This window comes from Malassezia vespertilionis, chromosome 2, assembly GCF_029542925.1.
Source record: "Malassezia vespertilionis chromosome 2, complete sequence".
Taxonomy (NCBI): Eukaryota; Fungi; Basidiomycota; class Malasseziomycetes; order Malasseziales; family Malasseziaceae; genus Malassezia; species Malassezia vespertilionis.
Genome location: NC_079248.1, coordinates 561,976 through 580,415, shown reverse-complemented (window position 1 = coordinate 580,415; position 18,440 = coordinate 561,976). Strand labels below are relative to the sequence as shown.

General features: G+C 57.5%; 10 protein-coding genes and 1 non-coding gene across 11 annotated transcripts; 5 read left to right on the top strand and 6 right to left on the bottom strand.

Moving 5' to 3' along the window:
• Nucleotides 1–1,026: 1,026 nt before the first annotated feature.
• Nucleotides 1,027–1,584, top strand: MVES1_001108 (uncharacterized protein; the record flags this gene model as incomplete). Its single annotated transcript, XM_056205960.1, has 1 exon — nucleotides 1,027–1,584. The coding sequence occupies one exon, from the start codon at nucleotides 1,027–1,029 to the stop codon at nucleotides 1,582–1,584; it is 558 nt and encodes a 185-aa protein (XP_056061935.1).
• A 143-nt stretch (nucleotides 1,585–1,727) lies between these two features.
• MVES1_001107 lies at nucleotides 1,728–1,828 on the bottom strand. The gene has a single exon. It is a non-coding gene; the product is annotated as a tRNA-Lys (tRNA).
• A 119-nt stretch (nucleotides 1,829–1,947) lies between these two features.
• Nucleotides 1,948–4,355, bottom strand: MVES1_001106 (alkaline phosphatase; the record flags this gene model as incomplete). The annotated part of the gene is made up of 2 exons (XM_056205959.1): nucleotides 1,948–2,947; nucleotides 2,977–4,355. The coding sequence occupies 2 exons, from the start codon at nucleotides 4,353–4,355 to the stop codon at nucleotides 1,948–1,950; spliced, it is 2,379 nt and encodes a 792-aa protein (XP_056061934.1).
• Nucleotides 4,356–4,658: 303 nt separating this feature from the next.
• Nucleotides 4,659–6,281, top strand: HIS7 (dCMP deaminase; the record flags this gene model as incomplete). The annotated part of the gene is made up of 1 exon (XM_056205958.1): nucleotides 4,659–6,281. The coding sequence occupies one exon, from the start codon at nucleotides 4,659–4,661 to the stop codon at nucleotides 6,279–6,281; it is 1,623 nt and encodes a 540-aa protein (XP_056061933.1).
• Nucleotides 6,282–6,303: 22 nt separating this feature from the next.
• Nucleotides 6,304–7,587, bottom strand: MVES1_001104 (uncharacterized protein; the record flags this gene model as incomplete). Its single annotated transcript, XM_056205957.1, has 1 exon — nucleotides 6,304–7,587. One exon carries the CDS (start codon nucleotides 7,585–7,587, stop codon nucleotides 6,304–6,306), a length of 1,284 nt encoding a protein of 427 aa, XP_056061932.1.
• Nucleotides 7,588–7,731: 144 nt separating this feature from the next.
• On the top strand, nucleotides 7,732–10,326 carry MSS4 (1-phosphatidylinositol-4-phosphate 5-kinase; the record flags this gene model as incomplete). The annotated part of the gene is made up of 1 exon (XM_056205956.1): nucleotides 7,732–10,326. One exon carries the CDS (start codon nucleotides 7,732–7,734, stop codon nucleotides 10,324–10,326), a length of 2,595 nt encoding a protein of 864 aa, XP_056061931.1.
• Nucleotides 10,327–10,343: 17 nt separating this feature from the next.
• PRI2 (4-nitrophenylphosphatase) lies at nucleotides 10,344–11,867 on the bottom strand (the record flags this gene model as incomplete). Its single annotated transcript, XM_056205955.1, has 1 exon — nucleotides 10,344–11,867. The coding sequence occupies one exon, from the start codon at nucleotides 11,865–11,867 to the stop codon at nucleotides 10,344–10,346; it is 1,524 nt and encodes a 507-aa protein (XP_056061930.1).
• A 63-nt stretch (nucleotides 11,868–11,930) lies between these two features.
• UTP6 (U3 snoRNP protein) lies at nucleotides 11,931–14,919 on the bottom strand (the record flags this gene model as incomplete). Its single annotated transcript, XM_056205954.1, has 2 exons — nucleotides 11,931–14,367; nucleotides 14,468–14,919. The coding sequence occupies 2 exons, from the start codon at nucleotides 14,917–14,919 to the stop codon at nucleotides 11,931–11,933; spliced, it is 2,889 nt and encodes a 962-aa protein (XP_056061929.1).
• A 45-nt stretch (nucleotides 14,920–14,964) lies between these two features.
• ATP10 (Mitochondrial ATPase complex subunit atp10) lies at nucleotides 14,965–16,012 on the bottom strand (the record flags this gene model as incomplete). Its single annotated transcript, XM_056205953.1, has 4 exons — nucleotides 14,965–15,270; nucleotides 15,298–15,368; nucleotides 15,518–15,621; nucleotides 15,651–16,012. The coding sequence occupies 4 exons, from the start codon at nucleotides 16,010–16,012 to the stop codon at nucleotides 14,965–14,967; spliced, it is 843 nt and encodes a 280-aa protein (XP_056061928.1).
• Nucleotides 16,013–16,326: 314 nt separating this feature from the next.
• SEC4 (GTP-binding protein) lies at nucleotides 16,327–17,116 on the top strand (the record flags this gene model as incomplete). Its single annotated transcript, XM_056205952.1, has 5 exons — nucleotides 16,327–16,381; nucleotides 16,417–16,547; nucleotides 16,601–16,709; nucleotides 16,744–16,838; nucleotides 16,877–17,116. 5 exons carry the CDS (start codon nucleotides 16,327–16,329, stop codon nucleotides 17,114–17,116), a joined length of 630 nt encoding a protein of 209 aa, XP_056061927.1.
• Nucleotides 17,117–17,564: 448 nt separating this feature from the next.
• On the top strand, nucleotides 17,565–18,209 carry MVES1_001098 (uncharacterized protein; the record flags this gene model as incomplete). The annotated part of the gene is made up of 1 exon (XM_056205951.1): nucleotides 17,565–18,209. One exon carries the CDS (start codon nucleotides 17,565–17,567, stop codon nucleotides 18,207–18,209), a length of 645 nt encoding a protein of 214 aa, XP_056061926.1.
• Between the last annotated feature and the right edge of the window lie 231 nt (nucleotides 18,210–18,440).

Below are 18,440 nucleotides of genomic sequence, written 5' to 3'. Positions count from 1 at the left end.
TGGTATGGAGGCGCAAAGTGGCGTAAAAGGCGATATTAATTAGCGCCGACAATTCCCGGTCGGCAGTAACAGCGGTGCGATGCGTGCTGTGCCAACCAGAAGCGTGAAAGCGGAGATAAGTATGATTGCTAGCGGCTGAGAGGCTGTCACGTCCGCAATGATCTTGCACGTGGAGGTGTCGGTAGGCGACCGCGGAGCAGGCACGTAAGACAAGGGCTTGAATAGAGTTACATGGTATCTAGGAACGCTCTGCGGCGCTAGATGCAGCAGAGTATGTAAACGCGTCTTCCTGTGTCCGTATCAAAGATTCTTCAAGGAATTCTGTACGCGCACGCATGGCATCCGCTTCCAAATTAGCGTCGCTCAGTTCCATAAGCGCACTTTGCAAAGAAAAGTAGGCAGGAATGGATCCACTTCCCCCAGTATTTTTATTTGATACAAGGTAATACGCACGAACTCCATTTTCGCGCTGGACCCGAAGTGCTGCTGCCTTTTGTAAGTAAATGTGTGTCGACATACCTCTTTCAATGCGTCTTGCTTTACTTGGGTACGTGGGGGAGGGCGTGGAATAAGCCATGGCTTGCGTCCTGTAGGTGATTCAAGAGGTGCAGAAGGCGCATCCGAAGCGCCAGGAGGCAGTGCATCCCAACGGCTCGGTCTTGATGGCGGACGAGGCGGCGGCCCCGGCGGCGGCCCCGGCGGTGGGCCCGGCGGTGGGCCAGAAAACCCACCTTGAGTAATACCTGTTTTATGCGGCAAAAATACATCGCTGCCGCTCGGCCTCGCGCCTGATCGCCATACACCCCGAGCTGGCTGCATCGCTGAAATGCGCAAAGACGAGCGACGGACGTAAATGTAAATCACGTGACCTATGCGCACGTCGTTAGCGTTTGCGCTACTTTGCGAACAAGCGTCATGCAGTTTTTCAAGGCGTTTGCGCACGTTCGCAAAGCAGCTCGAAATAGTGCTTGCAACAGTAGGATAGATTTTCTACGCATTCCACGAATCGCTACGCCTATGCGTAATATGAGTATGACGTGCCCTTTGGAGGAACAGCAGAGCTCACATCCGGACGCAAAAGTGATACTTCCCAGTCAGGCGCCCCCTCCGCCGACGAACGCGGCGCTGAAATCGTATATGTATGCTCCAGAGTCGCTTCCTCCGCGCCAGGATCCGCTTTTGCACTTTATTGTGAACTTGCTAATGCGTGATGGAAAGAGGGCTACCGCGGAGAGGTATATTGCGAACATGATGGGCCACATGGGGAAACTGACAAACACGGACCCACTCCCGCTTGTATATGAAGCAGTAGAACTTGCGAAGCCAGTCTTGCGTATGCAATCGCGAAAGCAGGGTGGTAAGACGATGCAAGTTCCTATACCCTTGAACGAACGGCAAAGTACGCGGCGCGCGATTATGTGGATTATTGAAGCAAGTCGACGTCGTGCAGACCGCGATATAAGCCGTCGCCTTGCTGTTGAGATGCTGGCAGTACTGGAGGGGAATAGCTCTGTCCTCTCGCGTAAGGATGAGCAACACAAAATTGGCACGATTAATCGTGCTAACGCGAGTGTCCGTATCTGATGTATGCATGAATGTAATTATGCTTCACAGCAAGCATATTGTACCAAAGGCAATGCGCGAGTGCGGCAGTATGCTATGCAGCATGCCACAAAAAAAAAGCATGTTAACACACACATTGCACTCAAACCCAAAACAAAAAAAAACTCCCAACGTGGGGCTCGAACCCACGACATTCAGATGAACCCTTCGTAATCGAAGAGACCCTTTTAAGAGTCTGACGCTCTACCGACTGAGCTAGCCGGGATACATTCTGCGACTCGAGTAACTAATTTCATTACATGAGTGAAAATAGGTATGGAAATTTCGCGCTCCTGCCCAAAAGCCCCGGATGGATCGATGCACATCATTACTATGCTATGAATATCAATCGAACCAGCGCACATCGCGGAACCCAAGAAGTTCCATGAGACTCTTCGCGATGGATCCCAACGCGCCCTGTGCTCGCCGTACGGGCCGTCCATGCACGTCTAGATGCCACGCCTCCTTTCCGTCGACAAATACGCCGACACGTACGACAGGCTCTTCTGGATAGCGTGTATCCACTTCGAGCTCTGTCCATTTATGGTTCCCATCAGGGAGGTACTTGAGTAGTTGTTCGTCGCCCGGAGGGTCCATCGAGTGCGACTGTGCGAGTGTGCGAACGGGAATGTAAAACATGGACAATGGACTCGTGCTGAATTCCACAGACGCATTGCGAAAGCTGACCGATGCAAATTCGTGCCGGTCACCCGAGAGGATGATCACGTTCGGTACATATTGAATCACGTCCATGATCAGTTTGCGCTCCTCGGGATAAGCAGACCAACCGTCCTTGCGGCCGTCAAAGTCGAGCGGGCCGCCCCACAAAGAGGTAAATGGTACAGAAGAGATAAGAAACTTGAATGTCGCGGTGCCATTCACCTGTGCAAGCCACGAAAGTAGCGCAGTACGCTGCCGAAGCCCAAGTGTGGACCGGATAGGTCCTTTGTAGCTTGGATGGACCCGATGTTTACGCGTGTCCATGACAAAGAATGCAGTGTCGCCATACTGGAAGTTGAAAAAGTGGTCCCCGGCAACGTTCGGCGAGGGATTCGCGTTCCCAACATACTCTTCCCAAGCTTGCAAGCCACTTTCGAGGCCCTGCGGCGGCGAAGGCTGCGCTTCGTATTCGCGCGCCTGCTTCGAATCGACCGGCTCTGATTCATCTCCGTATCCCCCCCCCGACCAGTTGTTAATAATCTCGTGGTCATCGTATATGCCAATAATAGGGATCTTGGAGTAGACTCTGCGGAACGATGCCGAGGCAAACAGGTTGCGGTACAACTTGCGGTACGTCTCGATAAACGGTCCCTCGTAGCGGGGCACATCTGCGTAAATCAAATCGCTATCGTCAGCAAACATGCGCCAACCTACCCAAGCTCAAGCAAAAATCGGAATCCGCCAGCGGGCACCTTGGCAAGTCGATCTGCCAACAGATCGAAACCATGCACACGATTGCGCTGTGCAATCCCCCCTTCTCCGCCGCCAATCCCCACGAGCTTCAAGAGCCAGTTCCACCCCCAGAACTGTGCGGGATGGTAGGGAAAATCGGGTTTGACACAAGAGAAGGTGGCAAACGTAAAGTGGTTTGGGTCGTCGAGTGGCGCGTGATTTGCATCCTTGCTCGACTTTGTCTTGAGGTACGCAGAGAGCCGTGGATCTGGCCACGTTACAAACTGCACAGGCCGCTCCGGCAGCGGCGCAAACGTATTGTTGTGTACGAACGCTAACCGCCATTCGTACCGGGTAGCGGGCCATAGATCCTTGAGCACTGCAGTGGCTGTCCAATCCGCAGTCTCGTTCAAGCGCAGAAGAGGGCCGCGCTCCCAGCGTCGTGTATCGCGGAACATGCTGCTTACACGCGGAGCTGTCTTCTCCCCACCCTCAGCCATATCCGGTGCTTGCCGCCACACAACGCGCACGGGCGTCCCCTGAAAGTTGCTCGCATCCTGCAGCGCGCCGTCCAATTCCGTCTCCCAGAAACCATCGAGCCCAGGCAGAGGTGTTGGGTAGCGCACATGCAGTGTAGCCGATGAAGGCGTAAGTGCCCCGATGCGTGCAAAGCGCAAAGAGTCTTCGCGGTACGAAGGAAACATGTACGGTGCGTAGTACGCATCCAGAAACCAGAGAAAAACGATGGTCTGGAGGCCCAGCAAAAGCTGATTCACGCGCGTAGATCTCGTAGAGCGGCCGAGGAGGAGCGATGTGAAAATCTTTGTCGGCGAGACGTGTACGCGCGGCGTATTCTCCGTGCGCTGCCGGTGGAGTCCAAGGTAGAGCTCGTACGTACACCATGCGGCGAGATACAGTGTGAAGAAATGTACCGCGTAGATACCAAACCGTCCCGGAATTATGCGTAAAAAGACGTACGTGATAAGGCGGAACAAGAAGCTGGCAACCACCTCGCAGCGCAGCGCGAGTGCAGCGACTTTGGGCTCCTTGACAAGACCCGCGGCCTGGTGCAAGAGATCCTTGGGCGCGTGTCCATCTGGGTGCGTCAGTCCATCCACCCCGCTATTTTCCACACATTCGTCCTGTGCTTTCGCGACCTGGCTTGCCGCAATGTGTGCCTGTTGCGCAGCGACCAGCATGCTCGCCGTCTGGCGCAGATCCGTAATCACGTCTGCGCCCGTGTTTTCAATCACAAGCTCTGTTGTAGACTGGCCCTGAAGCAAAGAACTCTTCGGGTCGCTGTCCAGATCCATGCGATTCTGTGCACGCTTCCGGGTGCCAAGAAAAAAGGTGCGGTACATGGCGTCGCTTCAATGTTTGTGGACGCCCGACGACACCGCTTGCCACGTGGCGTTGATGACACGCTGCGGGAGGCGTATGGAACTCCACGTTGCGCAATGTTGTACCTCATTGACTACGGCGCAGGGAGTACGTGTGCAGGCAGCTGACAAGAGATATACAGAGTCTTGCTAATTCATTGACCAAGCTTGGCCAAACGTTTGAATGGGTGCGCTCGCCGGAAGATATTGCAAAAGCAGATGTACGTCGAGGGTTGCTGACCGAAGAAACTCCTGTTCCCCGGCGTGGGAGCCTTTGGCCTCGCGATGAAAGCACTTGCCACCAAAGGGTACATTGAGCCCATCCGTGCACATATCGAGGCGGGTAAGCCGTATATGGGCATTTGTATAGGAATGCAGGCGCTGTGCCTGGGGTCGGACGAGTCACCCGGCGTGCCTGGACTTGGCATTGTGCCGGCGCGCGTCGGCCGCTTCAGCCCGGAGGACGTGGATGGCCTGCAAAAAGCTGTGCCACACATGGGCTGGAACACTGCGCAGATTCCCGCATTCGCGACGCCGAGCGGCCCCGTGGACGGCGAGGCGTTTGGGCGTACGTACGGATCCGCGAAAGAAGAGCACTACTACTTTGTGCATTCTTACCGCGCAGCATTTGGTCCTGAACTAGCCGACTGGACGCTATCGACGACCACCTATGGCACCGAGACGTTTATCTCGGTTGTGCAGCACCGCAACATTTTCGCGACGCAGTTCCACCCTGAAAAAAGCGGCGCAGCGGGCCTGCGCATCCTCGACGCCTGGCTCAAGCTGGACGGAACGCCACAGACTTCCGCCGCTCTAGGACCGCGTACGCTCATGCACACGCAGGACGTGATGTTTACCCTTCCCACGCGTCGCATAGTTGCGTGCTTGGACGTACGAAGCAACGACCAGGGCGACCTTGTGGTGACCAAAGGCGAGAGCTACGATGTGCGTGGAGGTACTGAGGCCGGCGCCAAGTCGGAGGTGCGCAATATGGGGAAACCCGTGGAGCTCGCGCAGCGGTACTATGCCGAAGGCGCCGACGAAGTCACTTTCTTAAACATTACCTCTTTCCGCAACTGGGCGCTCGACGACCAGCCCATGCTGTCGCTGCTCAAAGTCGCCGCGAACACCATCTTTGTGCCGCTCACTATCGGTGGCGGTATCCGCGACTTTACCGACCCCGACGGCACCTTTCACCCCGCCCTCGGCGTAGCCCATGCGTATTTCCGCGCAGGTGCCGACAAGGTCAGTATCGGCAGCGAAGCCGTGTATGCTGTCGAGCAGCTGCTGCAGCGGGCACTGGCGCTGAATGGCGCTACGGACCCCCGCGATGCTCCGGACGCGGCACTCGAGAGCGATACAGGGATCGAGCAGATCGCTTGGCAGTACGGCGTGCAGTCTGTGGTCGTATCTGTCGACCCACGACGAGTGTATCTTGAAGAAGGCGAGGATATAGATCCTGCACACAGCGCCTGTGTCGTCTCTGGCACGGACGAGCGCCCTGGAAAGCAGGGAAACGCACGCTGGTGGTACCAATGCACCGTGAAAGGCGGGCGCGAAGCGAGGAATCTTGATGTCCTGCAGCTTGCACGCGGCGTCGAGCGCCTCGGTGCTGGCGAGCTGCTGATCAACAGCATCGACCGCGACGGCAGCAATGCTGGATTCGACACGCAGTTGATCGACCTAATCCGCTCGCATGTTTCGATCCCCGTGGTGGCGAGCAGCGGTGCGGGCAGCGCACAGCACTTTAGCGAGTTGTTTGCAAAGCGCGAGGCTACGGGAAAAGCAACTATCGAGGCAGCGCTAGCTGCGGGTATTTTTCATCGCAACGAGGTGCGGATTCGCGACGTGAAGGACTCGCTTGTGCGCGATGGATTTGTCGTGCGCACGAGCGACGGCGCAATATAGGGTATATAGCGTAGCGAGAATGTTAGCCGAGCTCCAATGCACGCACGCCTTCGTCCATCTCCTTCCCTTGGGCCTGCTCGCTGAGCCTGGAGCTGAGCTTCACGCCGTCCCACACGGCACTTGCGCCGATACGCAGGCCAATCGCGCCGCTTCCATACCCCGGACCCGACCCCACCGAAGGCGAGCGACTGTGTGTCTTGCTGATCCATGCATTCGCGCCAGGCGACGATGGCCGTGAAATGACTGGGTAGCTCGGCGAGGATTCCATGGGGGTAAAGGCAAGCGCACAAGGCGTCAAGCTTCGGCGCGCAATGCCTCCAATAGCGAGCGGTGAGGACGAAGGGGATACGGCCGCGTTGGTCGCGCCCCACAAGAGCGCGTGCCGCGGCGATGTGCTGCGCGGCGAGGCAGACAGCGTCGCTTTGCGCGGCCCACGCAGTAAATGGCTGTGCTTGCGGTGGCTCGCACCAAACCCCGGACTCCGCTCGTGCTCCGCTTTGCGTTTCATGTTGGGACGTGGACTCGGACACCCAATCTGCTCCAGTGCGGGCGGTGCTCCCGCATCGATGCGCATATCCAGTACGCCCGGCACAGGCACAGGATGCGACGTGCACGGCCGTGTGGAAAATCGCGCGGCGCTGTCGTCCAAGGGCGCGTCGTCCTCGTCGAGCGCTGCAGACGATGCATCCGACGAGTAGCCCGTACTGCCCTCATCGCACGTTCCAAGCGGCGTCGTGACAAACACGTCCTCCAGGTCCTCGTCAGTCGCACACGCCTGATCGTGCAGCGCGCAATGCACATCCGAGACAGGCGCTCGCGCGTAGCCAAACAAGTTTGTGATCCGCGCATTGTCGCGCCCCGGGACACTTGGCTGGTATGCATCGGTAAATGGATGTGCGCGGTACGGCGCTTCGCGGCGCCATCGCTGGAGTCGATGTGGGGGATCGGCGCCGTCGCCCAAGCGGCGCCGCAGCTTCGCCTCGGACGCGACTTCAAATTCAGAAGGGTAGCGCTCGCCCTGGATCATATCTGCAACGCGCAACTTGTTCTTATCCCGCGGAAGTGAGCGGCGCGATCCCATTATGCGTAGCATACTGCGCGGCGAATCGTGCATTTCCGTATCGTGATTCGTCGCCGCAAGCGGCAGGCGAAAATCGCGCGGGGAGCAGGAAAAGCTGGTCCGACTGCGCGAGGAATTTTCCGAGATGGTCGGCGACCTTGGTGTGTGTCCTAGTGTCGCAGCTGGCGCCGCCGCATCGGCCTCCTCTTCCTGCATCGTGTCGACCTCGGCAGGTTGCGCAAACATGGCGTGGGAAGCGACGTGGCTTAGCGTGGCCTCCACATGGGCGCATAGCCTCGTTTTCGGGTTTGCCTGTGCCTTTTTCTCTGTGACGTCGTAATGCTGTCCACAGTCCCCCATGTGGTGCATTCGGGGCAGCAGAGCCCTGTAATGTCGCCGGAAGCCATTTCGGGGCCATCCAGCAGCATGGATGCCAGCAACGACCCACTGAGCATCATTCGGCGAGCTCTTGTTGCCGAGCAGCAAGTGATTCGTGTAAGTGACAGCAATACACGCGAAACCTACGATGTTACGCTCTCGCGCGAGACGCCGTATGCTTCGCCGTTTGGCATGAGCAACGGGCAAGCACATGAATATAGCGTACCGAACCCGCGGCGCAGACGCCATCGGTGGAAGCGCTCGACGTCTGCTACCGGCAACAATGAAGAGGATGTGTCGCCGTCCGATACCCCCCGGACGCAGCGCAACGCGTTTTGGGGCACGGACAAGATGCAAAAGACGACAAGCGCGAAGCGGACCCCCGACGCGAGCGCCTTGCCGACAGAGCCAGAGCACAACGTGGATGTGCCGTTATTTGACGAGAATACACTGCTCCGCCCGCGGAAGCGCTGGCGTGCGCGGCAGGGGCAGAGCCAAACGAGGCCTTCGACGCCGCCAAAAGAGGCGGGCGTGCGCCGTTCGTCCCTCGACGCAACGCTGGGCCGCACACCGTCTCTCGCGCCACTTCAAAATGACCGTGGCCCAACACCGTATGCACGCGAAGATGACTTCAGTGCACCCCAGTTCAAGGAGAATTCATGGCCGAAAGGCGACCCTTTGTTTCCTTACGTGCCCCACAATGAGCCCGAGATCGAGCCAGACGCGCGGCTCGACACACAGTTCGCGCCGTCGCTCTTTGGGCCCGCCAAGGTCCCAGAAAGCGAACGAAACGTGCCTGCACCGCCGTTGCCCTCGCTCAATATCCTCTCGCTCGCGCCGGAAATACAAAAAGATGCCAGTATCGATGCGCTTCCCGCCAAGTCAGACGCAAGTTTCCACACGCCCCTCAATGTCTCGTTTGGCGCACAGTCTCCAGTGCCGGGCACACAGTCCGCTGCGCGCCGCCAGCGCCCAGCGCCTGCACGCTCCACCAGCACCGTAACGCGACGCCTGAGCGCCACGAGCCACGAGAGCGTGTCCTCCACCTCGGCGCACCAAGAACCGACTTCGTTTGACCAAGAAATGGCGCAGAATGCGGACAATCTGCGCCGCTTGCGCCGCGCCAAGGAGAAACGGAAGCAAAGCCGCAACCCCGCCTCACCGAGACCGACAGTCTCGGCACCGGTGGCGACGCTCGGCAGCGACCACGCGCGTCCCGACGAATACAAACCAAATGTGCTCGTCGGCAACTTGATCGGCGAAGAGCATGCCAACTATGTGCTCATGTACCATATGCTCACCGGCATCCGTATCGGTGTCTCCCGCTGTGAATCCCGCCCAAAATCACCGCTGACACGCGCAGACTTCTCCGCCAAGTACAAGTTCACTTTTGACATTATCGGCAACGAGCTGAGCCCCTCGTCCAGCTACGACTTCAAGTTCAAAGACTATGCGCCGGCGGTATTCCGCCAGCTGCGCGAGCACTTCCACCTCGATGCGGGCGATTACCTCTTTGCGCTCACAGCCAAGTATATCCTCTCGGAGCTCGGGTCCCCGGGAAAAAGCGGCTCGTTTTTCTATTTCTCGCGCGACTACCGCTTCATCATCAAAACCATCCGGCAAGAGGAGCAGAAATTTTTGATGAAGATCCTTCCCGAGTACTACAAGCATGTGCGTGCAAACCCACAGACGCTGCTCAGCCAGTTTTACGGGTTACACCGCGTAAAGCTGCCGGGAGGACGCAAGGTGCACTTTGTCATTATGAACAATCTGTTTCCGCCCCACCGCGACATTCACGAAATTTACGATTTAAAAGGCAGCTTGGTAAACCGTGACCAGCGATCGACAAAGCCCAACGTCGTGCTCAAAGACAAGAACTGGGTCAGGCGCGGCATGTACATCCAACTTGGCCCAGCCAAGCACGCGCTCTTTGCCGAACAGCTTAAAAGCGACGTCGCGCTCTTGAAGCGGCTCAACATTATGGACTATAGTTTGCTGATGGGTGTGCACGATTTGCGCATCGGCAACCATAACCAGCTGCAGCACGAGCTGCAAGTGTTCCAGCCAGAAGCGGAGCGGTCCAATACCGTGTCTACCGGCGCCGGCGATCTGCCCCAATCGCCCAATTCGCCGAAACAACGCTCCGTGCGCCGCCCAAGCTTTTTAGCGTTGAATTCAGACGAGCCCATATCGCCGGATACAATGCTGCCTTCGCCGCATGGCGGCAGTAAGGATCCACATGCTCTGCGCTCTGCGCTCCGCCAAGCGGACCCAACAGTGCTCTCTGCACAAACCGCGACGAAACTGCCGAGCAACATGGCCCCTCGTTCCAACTACGTATTTTACCAGGACGAGGGCGGATTTCGGTCGACCAACCAACACAACGAGGATACCAATTATCTCTACTACTTTGGCATCATCGACTTGTTCACCCAGTACAATGTTGTCAAGCGCTGCGAGCATGTCTGGAAAAGCATCCTGTATAACCCGCGGCTTATCAGTCCCGTGAATCCAGTCCAGTACGGTAACCGTTTTGTCCGGTTCCTCTTGGCGAAAAAAGGAGAGGCCGTCGCTGCGGCAGAAGGAAAAGGTAGCAATGTAATCTAGGAACAACATGCGCGCCACTATGGCCCCTCTGTATCTCTATTTGCCGCTTGCTGTGCAAGTCGCCAGCTGGCCTCCATGTATCGGTTGGGATGCGACACACTTTCGCCTTGCCCCAGCCCATCGCTGCGCTTGACGCCTTCTTTGGCGTGGGTGATCTCAAAGAGGCGCGAGCAGGCGATTTGGTAGTGGCCTTGCTTGGCCGCCTGTACAATTTCGGCTTGGTCGTCGGGGCTGACTTGGTAGTAGGTGCCCAGCGCTGCAGACAAATTCGCGGGGGAAAAGTGCCGGAATGGACACCCATGCGTGTCCTGGGGTCCGGGCTGATCCTGCGTGATGATCCGTGCGCAGCTCTTTGCGGGATAGTTGAGGCGGCGTCCTTCGAGCCCGTAGCCGTGTCGGATATTGTAGCGATGCTCTTTGGTAAATTTATCGTCGGTCATGCTGCTAAACGAGCGGCGCCAAAAGAGGAGCGCTTCTTCCACAGGAAGACCAAGTTCTTTGAGGAACAGATTGTACTGCAGACGCCCATAGTGGCGCAGATGGTGCGTCTGCGTAAGCGTTTCTTGCAAGTGGCGCATGCAAATCGGCGCGTGCTTCCGGATGAGGTGCTCGACCATCTCTGCACTAATTGTCACGCTGCTGCCGTCGACACTAACAAGCGCTGCGTTGGTATAGTCGGAGGATGCAGCGACCATGGACCCCATGCTCAAATGCTCCAAAACCGGCATCAGCCGGTCGTCTTCGTCGAGGCGCGGCAAAGCGCGTGCCGTACTTTCAAGCTGTGCTTGAAGCTGCGCATGAAATTCGGCGATAATCAGGCTCCCTTGCTCCTTGGAGGGGATCCATGCGGTGCCGCGGTGCACAAATACCTTGCGCCGCTCGACCAATTCCGGCACGCGGTACCAAGGCACTTGCAGGAACGACTCCGCGGCAAACGTGGGCGCAAGGCGCGGATGCACAGCAAGCAGCTGCTCGCGGTGCCGCTGCTGCTCCTCGGCAGATACGACCTGCCACCCGAAATCTTGCGTGCGCAAAAAGGCTTCGCGCTCGGCAAGGTGCTCCGTCTCCAATTTCCAGCGGAAGAGAGACGATTCAACAAGCAGAAACCTGCGGCGCAGCTCTTCTGTGCGTGAAAATGCGAGTCGCAGTACAAAGTGCGAAACGTGGTCTTTGACGCGCTCTTTGAGCAACTCTTTTGTTTTGCTCGACGCCGTCGTGACGGTGCCAGAAAGTGCGACAGCGTTGGAGCGCAGCGGAAGGAACTCGTTCATGCGCCGCTCAATCACCGCCTTAGTCTCTTGCCACGGCTGGTTCCGTGCAGATGCGGCCTCGATCTCGGAGAGCACACGCAAGCGGTCCAGCGCCCAGCTCTCAAATTCGTCGACGGTGATATCTTGCATGGGCGGCACGTTGTACATGTTCAGGCGGAATGGATACGGCAGAAGTGCGCTGCCTCTCGACGGGTGGTGGGCCACCTGTGCACTCGGTTTGCCAAACCCATGCAGCTCGGGCACCTGGGCCGGCGCTGCCGTACGGAACATGGTCGCAAAAAAGTAGGCGCGTCGCGTCGCGTCGCCACACGTGCATGTGGAGCTATGTGGAGGCTATGGCGCGAGCGAGCTACGGGCGTGGAGGAGCGAGTGCCACGCTTGCTCGAGCGCATGCACGCTGCCCGGAGGCGCAAAGGCCGCTACATGCTCCTGCGCACGCTGCAGCGCCTCCATTACTGTGCGCATGTCCTGAATTTCCAGGAGGAACGCGAGGTACAAAGTCCATATGTGCACAATGTCTGCGTCCGTGCGCTCGGCCATGTCCAATGCCCGGCGATAGAGCATCAAGGTGCGCTCCTGGATCCCTTTGGCCGCCGCTTCAGTATGGATCGTTAACAGCGTGGATTCACGCAATGCAAGCTCGAGGACGCAGGCGATGCTCGGCGAGCCGCGCTCGAAAATGGATTGCAGCGCACGGCGCTTGCTCGCATCCCGCTCGGCATCGTGCAGTGTAGCGACGTCGGTGGAGGAAAAGAGGGCAAACTGCTCGACGACGGCATCATGAAGCGCTTGTGCCTCGAGCCGCGCCGTGCCGACGAGCTGCGAAGAGGCAAGCAGCGCACCCGTTTCAACAACGGCCGCCTCGTGCGTCTCCCACGACCAGTGCGACGCGGCTAGCTTTTTTTTGCGCGCCTCTTTACCGTCGGCGGCTGGAACCACGGCAGCGGAGTGTGCCCAGGCGAGATAGTCGAGCCACAAGGCGCGCCGCGCAGGTGCGCTGGCGACTAGCGCAGCGTCTGTCTGCGCGCCAAGCCATTCGATCAGCGGTGCCCATACCGGCGCACCTGCGTCCTGTGCCATCTGTGCGGGGCTCGTGCATGCGCGCAGCAACACACGCCAAGCGCCGCGTGCCTTTTCCGCCGCTTCCATGCCGCCTTTTTGCCAGGTGAATGCAAATGCGGCGCTGTGTGGAGAGTCGAAAAGGCGCTCTGCGGCTTGTGCACCGATGCGTTCGTAAAGGACCAGTGCGCCGGGGTTAGTGCAGGATGCACGCAACGCCTGTGCCTCTGCGTCGAGCTGAGCAATCGCATCTGCGTCGCCATCGCATGCTTCCAGCTTGCGTTCGAGACGCTGCACGGCGAGCCATGCAAGATCAGCGCGCTGCGTATCCAGCAGCTCCGCCACCAGCGTAGCTTCAACGTGCGCAAAATACGCCAAAATATTCTGCTCCTCAATTGCTGCTTTGCTGGAAAGGAACTGCAACGTGGCCAAAAAGCCCAGCGCTACGTTTTCTTCGTCGTGTGCGCGGAATGCAGCGACAAGTGCTGCGGCCATGGATGGGACATTGCCGCTGGCCGCCATGGCGGCAAGGAACTGAGTCGGAGCTTGTTCGGCGACATCCGACGCGATCGACTCGTCGTCGCCTGCTGGCTCGACGTTGGGGGCACGCTCCACGAGTCGCTCGGAAAGCACGTTCAACAGAAACAGAACCGGACGGCATGCGTGCCATGGATCGTTGGCACCTGCAGATCCGGTAGAGCGCAGCTGGTCTGGAATGCGTGCCAAGTCATACAATGCGTCGATCGGTCGCGAGAAGGTAGTATGAAGCTGGCTCGCGCCGTGCAAGAGGCCATTCTTTTCCAGCTCGGTGTCTGCAAGCGAGGCGGGCATCCCATCAAGATCCAACTCCAGCGCAGAGAACGGGTGCATAAAGGGATGCAACGACGTGAGCATTGCAGTGGCAAGGCGCCCTTCCTCTGACCACGACGTTTTGCACGTCTCCTGCACGGTGTCCAAGACGCCGCGAATCAGACGGTTGCGCAGCATATCCCCAGACCCCAACGGTGTCTGCGCAAGCCGGAGCGAAAGCAGCGCCCCTTGTTCGCGCACGATGCTCGAGTCAAAAAAGGGAAATGCGCTGAGCAGGCCAAGGATCGCGACAAAAAAGTAGAGCTGCACCGTAGGCGGTAGCGATTTGCGCGCATTGGCCAGCAAGACCAGGGGTATCGTGCCGTCCATGATTTGCTTGTGCCCTTCAGGGACCTCAATGCCTTGGTTTGGCGCGACGCGCTCCGTTGCAAACTCGTCCTTGTCGTTTGGCGCCGGCGCCGGCGCCGGCGGAACGTCTTGCTCCACGTCTGCTTCTACCTCCTCCCCTTCCTCCTCTCCCACGCCGTGATCCTCAGGTGCAACCGTATGCGCTGTAGCGCGCGCTGTAGTGAATGCATCGCCGCCTTGAGGAACGGGCGCATCGCCGCTTCCGCTGTCGAGGCCCAAGATACGCCATCTGCGGCGCAAGCGCTCCATAAACACAAGTTCCATGCGAAAATACTCGACCCAAAGGCGAAGCACGCCATGCTCATACTCGGTCAGCTCCCAGCGCAGCAGCCCAGGATCGCGCACGGCACGTACAGCGCCACGCGCTGTACGCCGGACTTTGGGACCCCGTGCGTCCTGGGCTGCTTGTGCGGATATAGCGTCCGCATCGACCAGGGGATTCATACGCAAGCCACGCTGCAGCAGTGCACGCGCTGCAGTTGTATCCGCATTGCTATTCAGTTCATAATCAGCGGCGGAAAGCCAGAGAGCGACGTTGCTGGGATGCATCGCCAGGGCACTGTAGGTCAGATCGCGCCACGCCATTCACGTACCGTGCATACACACGCCCTGCAACCACGCGCATCTTTTTGCTGCGCGCCCATGCAAGGTATGCAGACCAGCAGTCCACGTCGTAGCGGAATTTGCGCACCATGCGCTCGTAAACCGAAATGCACTGCGCAAAATGGCTCGCTGCCTGGCGGCCGAAAAAGTTGCGCGGAAGCAAGCGCGCCTTGCTGTTATCGCCTCCGTGTTTGCGTATCTGCTCGGCAGCCAAGCGCGAACGCGCACGCGCACGCAAAAGAATCAGGTCGTTCAAGTCTGTCTCAAACGCCAAGTACCGCTCAAAGTCTCTTTTGGCGGGCTTCCGGCGAATAAGCCGCGCCTCAAATCCCTGTCGTTGCGACGAGATTGAGCGAAGCTCTTCCTTGGAAAGTAGCCCTTGTTCATCAAGGAGCTTGAGCTGGGGAAGCGACCGCTCCAGCGAGTACTGCACGCGCTCCATAAAGGTGCAGCAGCGGTGCGGCAAAAAAGTACTGGGTCACGTGGGCTATGTACGATGGCGGGGCGTTCGTCCAGCGAGTCGATCGAGCAGGACAGCAGCGCATGCTATGAGCGCGCGCGATTCGTCGGGCTCGGCGAACGCGCTGCCAGCCCAGCGTATCTTTTCGTCGGGGCCTACGAGATAGGTGTAGCCGACGTGCTTGTTGTGCAGTCCCATAGGCTCGTGTAGCATCTCCATGCTCTGGCCGCTCAGCAGGTACGTCTCCTGTAGCTTCACAGGTACCTGCTTGCGCAGCGACGACAGAAACAGGGAAAGCAAATAGGCTTTGAGCACGTTCTCCTGTAGGTTGATCTGCGGTCAATAATGCGCAATACACACTTGGACCAGCTGGAAGTTGGGATCGTCGCTGAAGCGCGCGAGCGACGCCTCGTAAAAGCTGCGGGTATGCTCTTCGGAAATTTTGGAAGTGACAATGGCAACAATTGATACCTTATTGCATAGCATATCGGCGGTATGCTTCTTCGATTTGTCTGCTAGGCAAGTTCCTTCCATGTCCGGAAAGTACAGCGCTTTCTGCAGGTAAGTTTGTTGGCATTACGCACGTCGTGGCGGATCATGGTATTGGGACTGCGCCATGTCTTGCCTCCGTGGGAGCGGATCGCATGAAAGTCATGAAAGTAGCCTTGCGAGGCTTCCTTGATCCTGGGTGTCAGTTTCTGAGCAGTACACACATCACTTTTCGTCGTTCCAAGCGTTTATCCGTGTTGAACCATTCTGCTTTGCGGTCGGCCCATGTCACGCGCTCCGAGCTGGGACGCTGCTGAACGCCTAGGGGGCGCGACAGGTACGGCAATGGCTGTTTGTTCATCGCTTCTGCCGCTTTCGTGGTCGAGGATGTAAAGGATCGCTCCTCGGGCTCGCCAAAACCTGGCGACGGCGCTCCTTTTGCCGCATCCGGCGCGACGTTCTTCTCTATCCGATCCGATGGCTTTTCGGATGGTGTCGATAAATTACGCATAGGGGTATACAAGGTAGATGTGCGCATCATGCACACATGCTCCAGCCTGACAGGCACCTTGGCTCGACGCAGCATGGTGGTTGAAATCAACTGCTAAGAAATCAACGGTGCTCCACACGTTAGGCAATTCGCCATATTTGCCCAATTTCAGAAAATCATGCCGCGCACACCCGCCGGCAAAGTAAACCACAAAGCATGTTCCGCAAACGCATTTCCCACAGGCGCCACAAGCACGATTGCAACCGCTCACTGTCCACCCCACGCGTCCTACCGCGCTGGTCTAGGCTCGCAGTGCCCACACGAGTCACGTGACAGATGCGTATGAGCGGGGCGCAAGGTCGCCCCACATTCGTGCTCCGTATCGCTTCTTTGATTGCAACGCTTCCATCATGCCGCAACCTCACTATGATTTGCTTGTGAAACTACTGCTTATTGGAGATTCTGGTACGTTTTTACGCTTTGACTGACGCATCCTTCAGGTGTCGGTAAATCATGTCTTTTGCTGCGTTTTTGCGATGATGCATGGACACCGTCGTTCATTACTACTATTGGAATCGATTTTAAAATCCGAACCATCGACGTGGATGGCAAGCGCGTCAAACTCCAGATTGTACGTACGCCGAAACGGCAACGCATGATGTTTGGTACTAACACATCTCTTAGTGGGACACTGCTGGCCAAGAGCGGTTCCGCACGATCACGACCGCATACTACCGCGGGGCGATGGGTATTCTTCTTGTGTTTGACGTGACCGATGAGAAGAGTTTTGCGGGTACGTCCTTTCTTTATGCATAAGCTCATGGTAGATATCCGAAATTGGTACAAGGACGTCGAGCAACACGCAAGCGACGGCGTGCGCAAAATTCTTGTCGGCAACAAGGCCGATTGGGAGGAGAAGCGGGTGCGTTGATTGTTGTGCGCGGACGCTGACCAACACAGGTCGTTACTTTCGAACAAGGCAAGCAGCTTGCCGAGGAGCTCGGCATGGAATACGTCGAGACATCGGCTAAGTCGAACACGAACGTGGACGAGGCATTTTTTAAACTCGCACAGCAGGTCAAGGACCATCTCGTTGACCAAGGCATCACCTCGAATGCGCCAGGCGCACAGGCGGGGAACACCTCTCTCTCTGGTATCTCAGCGCGCTCTGGCACCGGTAATAAAGGCGGTTGCTGCTAATTTCTCTCCGTAAACATGTCTACCGTCAAAGTATGTAATCAATGTCTACGTGCACAAGGGATCCGGAGCCAGGTGTCCGTGCGGCAATCGGCTCCCACCACGCTTGGGGCTTTGTTGGCCGTCGTGATGTCACGTGCTATAAACTTGCGGTGAAGACGGCTCTGTTCGGAGAATATCATTGACCAATCAGAAATGTGGTTACAAATGCACGCTGCAGGCAATGCAGACTGTATCGAGCTACATAACTTGCGTCTCGAGTGCTTGTGCGTGAAAGCGCAGCCGAAAAAGGCAAATGAATACGCAACGCGCTGTATGTTTTGCCATATGCAGCCTGGCGAATGCCGGCGTCGTCGGACGGTCGGACGTTGGTCGGTGACAATTCTGCGCGTAATTCGATGGCGGGTATTGTTTTTTCATTGTTGATACAGGACCACCAAACCCGTTTACAATGGTTAAGCTTAGCACTCCCCTTGCAATTTTAGCTATTGCCATTGCTGGTGTCGCAGCTCAGGGCCCTGCGTCTTCTGGTGGCTCGGCTGCCGCGCCATCGCCTGCGGCCGATTCGAAGGCTGCCCCCGCTTCGTCGGCGCAACCGACCTCTGCTCCTCCCAAGCAGGGCGGCGACAACAATGACAACGGTGGTGACAGCAAGGACTCCAACAGCGATGTTTGCTCTATGCTTTACAACACGGACGAGGCTTACAAGTGCACTGCGAGCTCGACCCAGGTGCCTCCTTTCAACCTGCCTTCCTTGCTTAACTTCTTCATCGGCAAGTACAGTTCTGGCCCGAAGGGTTACCCTGTTTCCGAGGTCGCTGACGAGCTTGCCGGCTCTGTCCTTACTTACTACCCTACCGTCACTGTTTCCTCCTCTGCGATCCAGATGGCGTTCTACAAAGGTCTTATTCAGAGCATCAGGGCTCAGGGCAATGACGACTTTACCCCCCAAGACGATGAGGATATCCCGAAGGAGACTGCTGACCAGCTCGAGGGTATGGGTGTCAACATGCACGATGCGGCAACCAAAAACACCGCCGTGCAGGTTGCTGCTCTTGGTCTTGCTGGCCTTATTGCCGGCGCTGTTCTTCTCTAAGCGGATCACAACGACGTCGTATGGCTTTTGTCACGGATGAATGTGTGTTGCGAAGTTTCCGCTTGTTTCACGGCGACGTGAGTTGTTGTAGTGAGACTTTTCCGAGTCTTTCTAATCTTGCTAGTTGTGGCATACAATGTATGCCCCTTGGTTGTCTCGCTCTCTATCTGCATAGTCGTGAAGATGCACATTATCACCCATCCTGACTTTGTCCGTAGCTTGTAGCTTGCA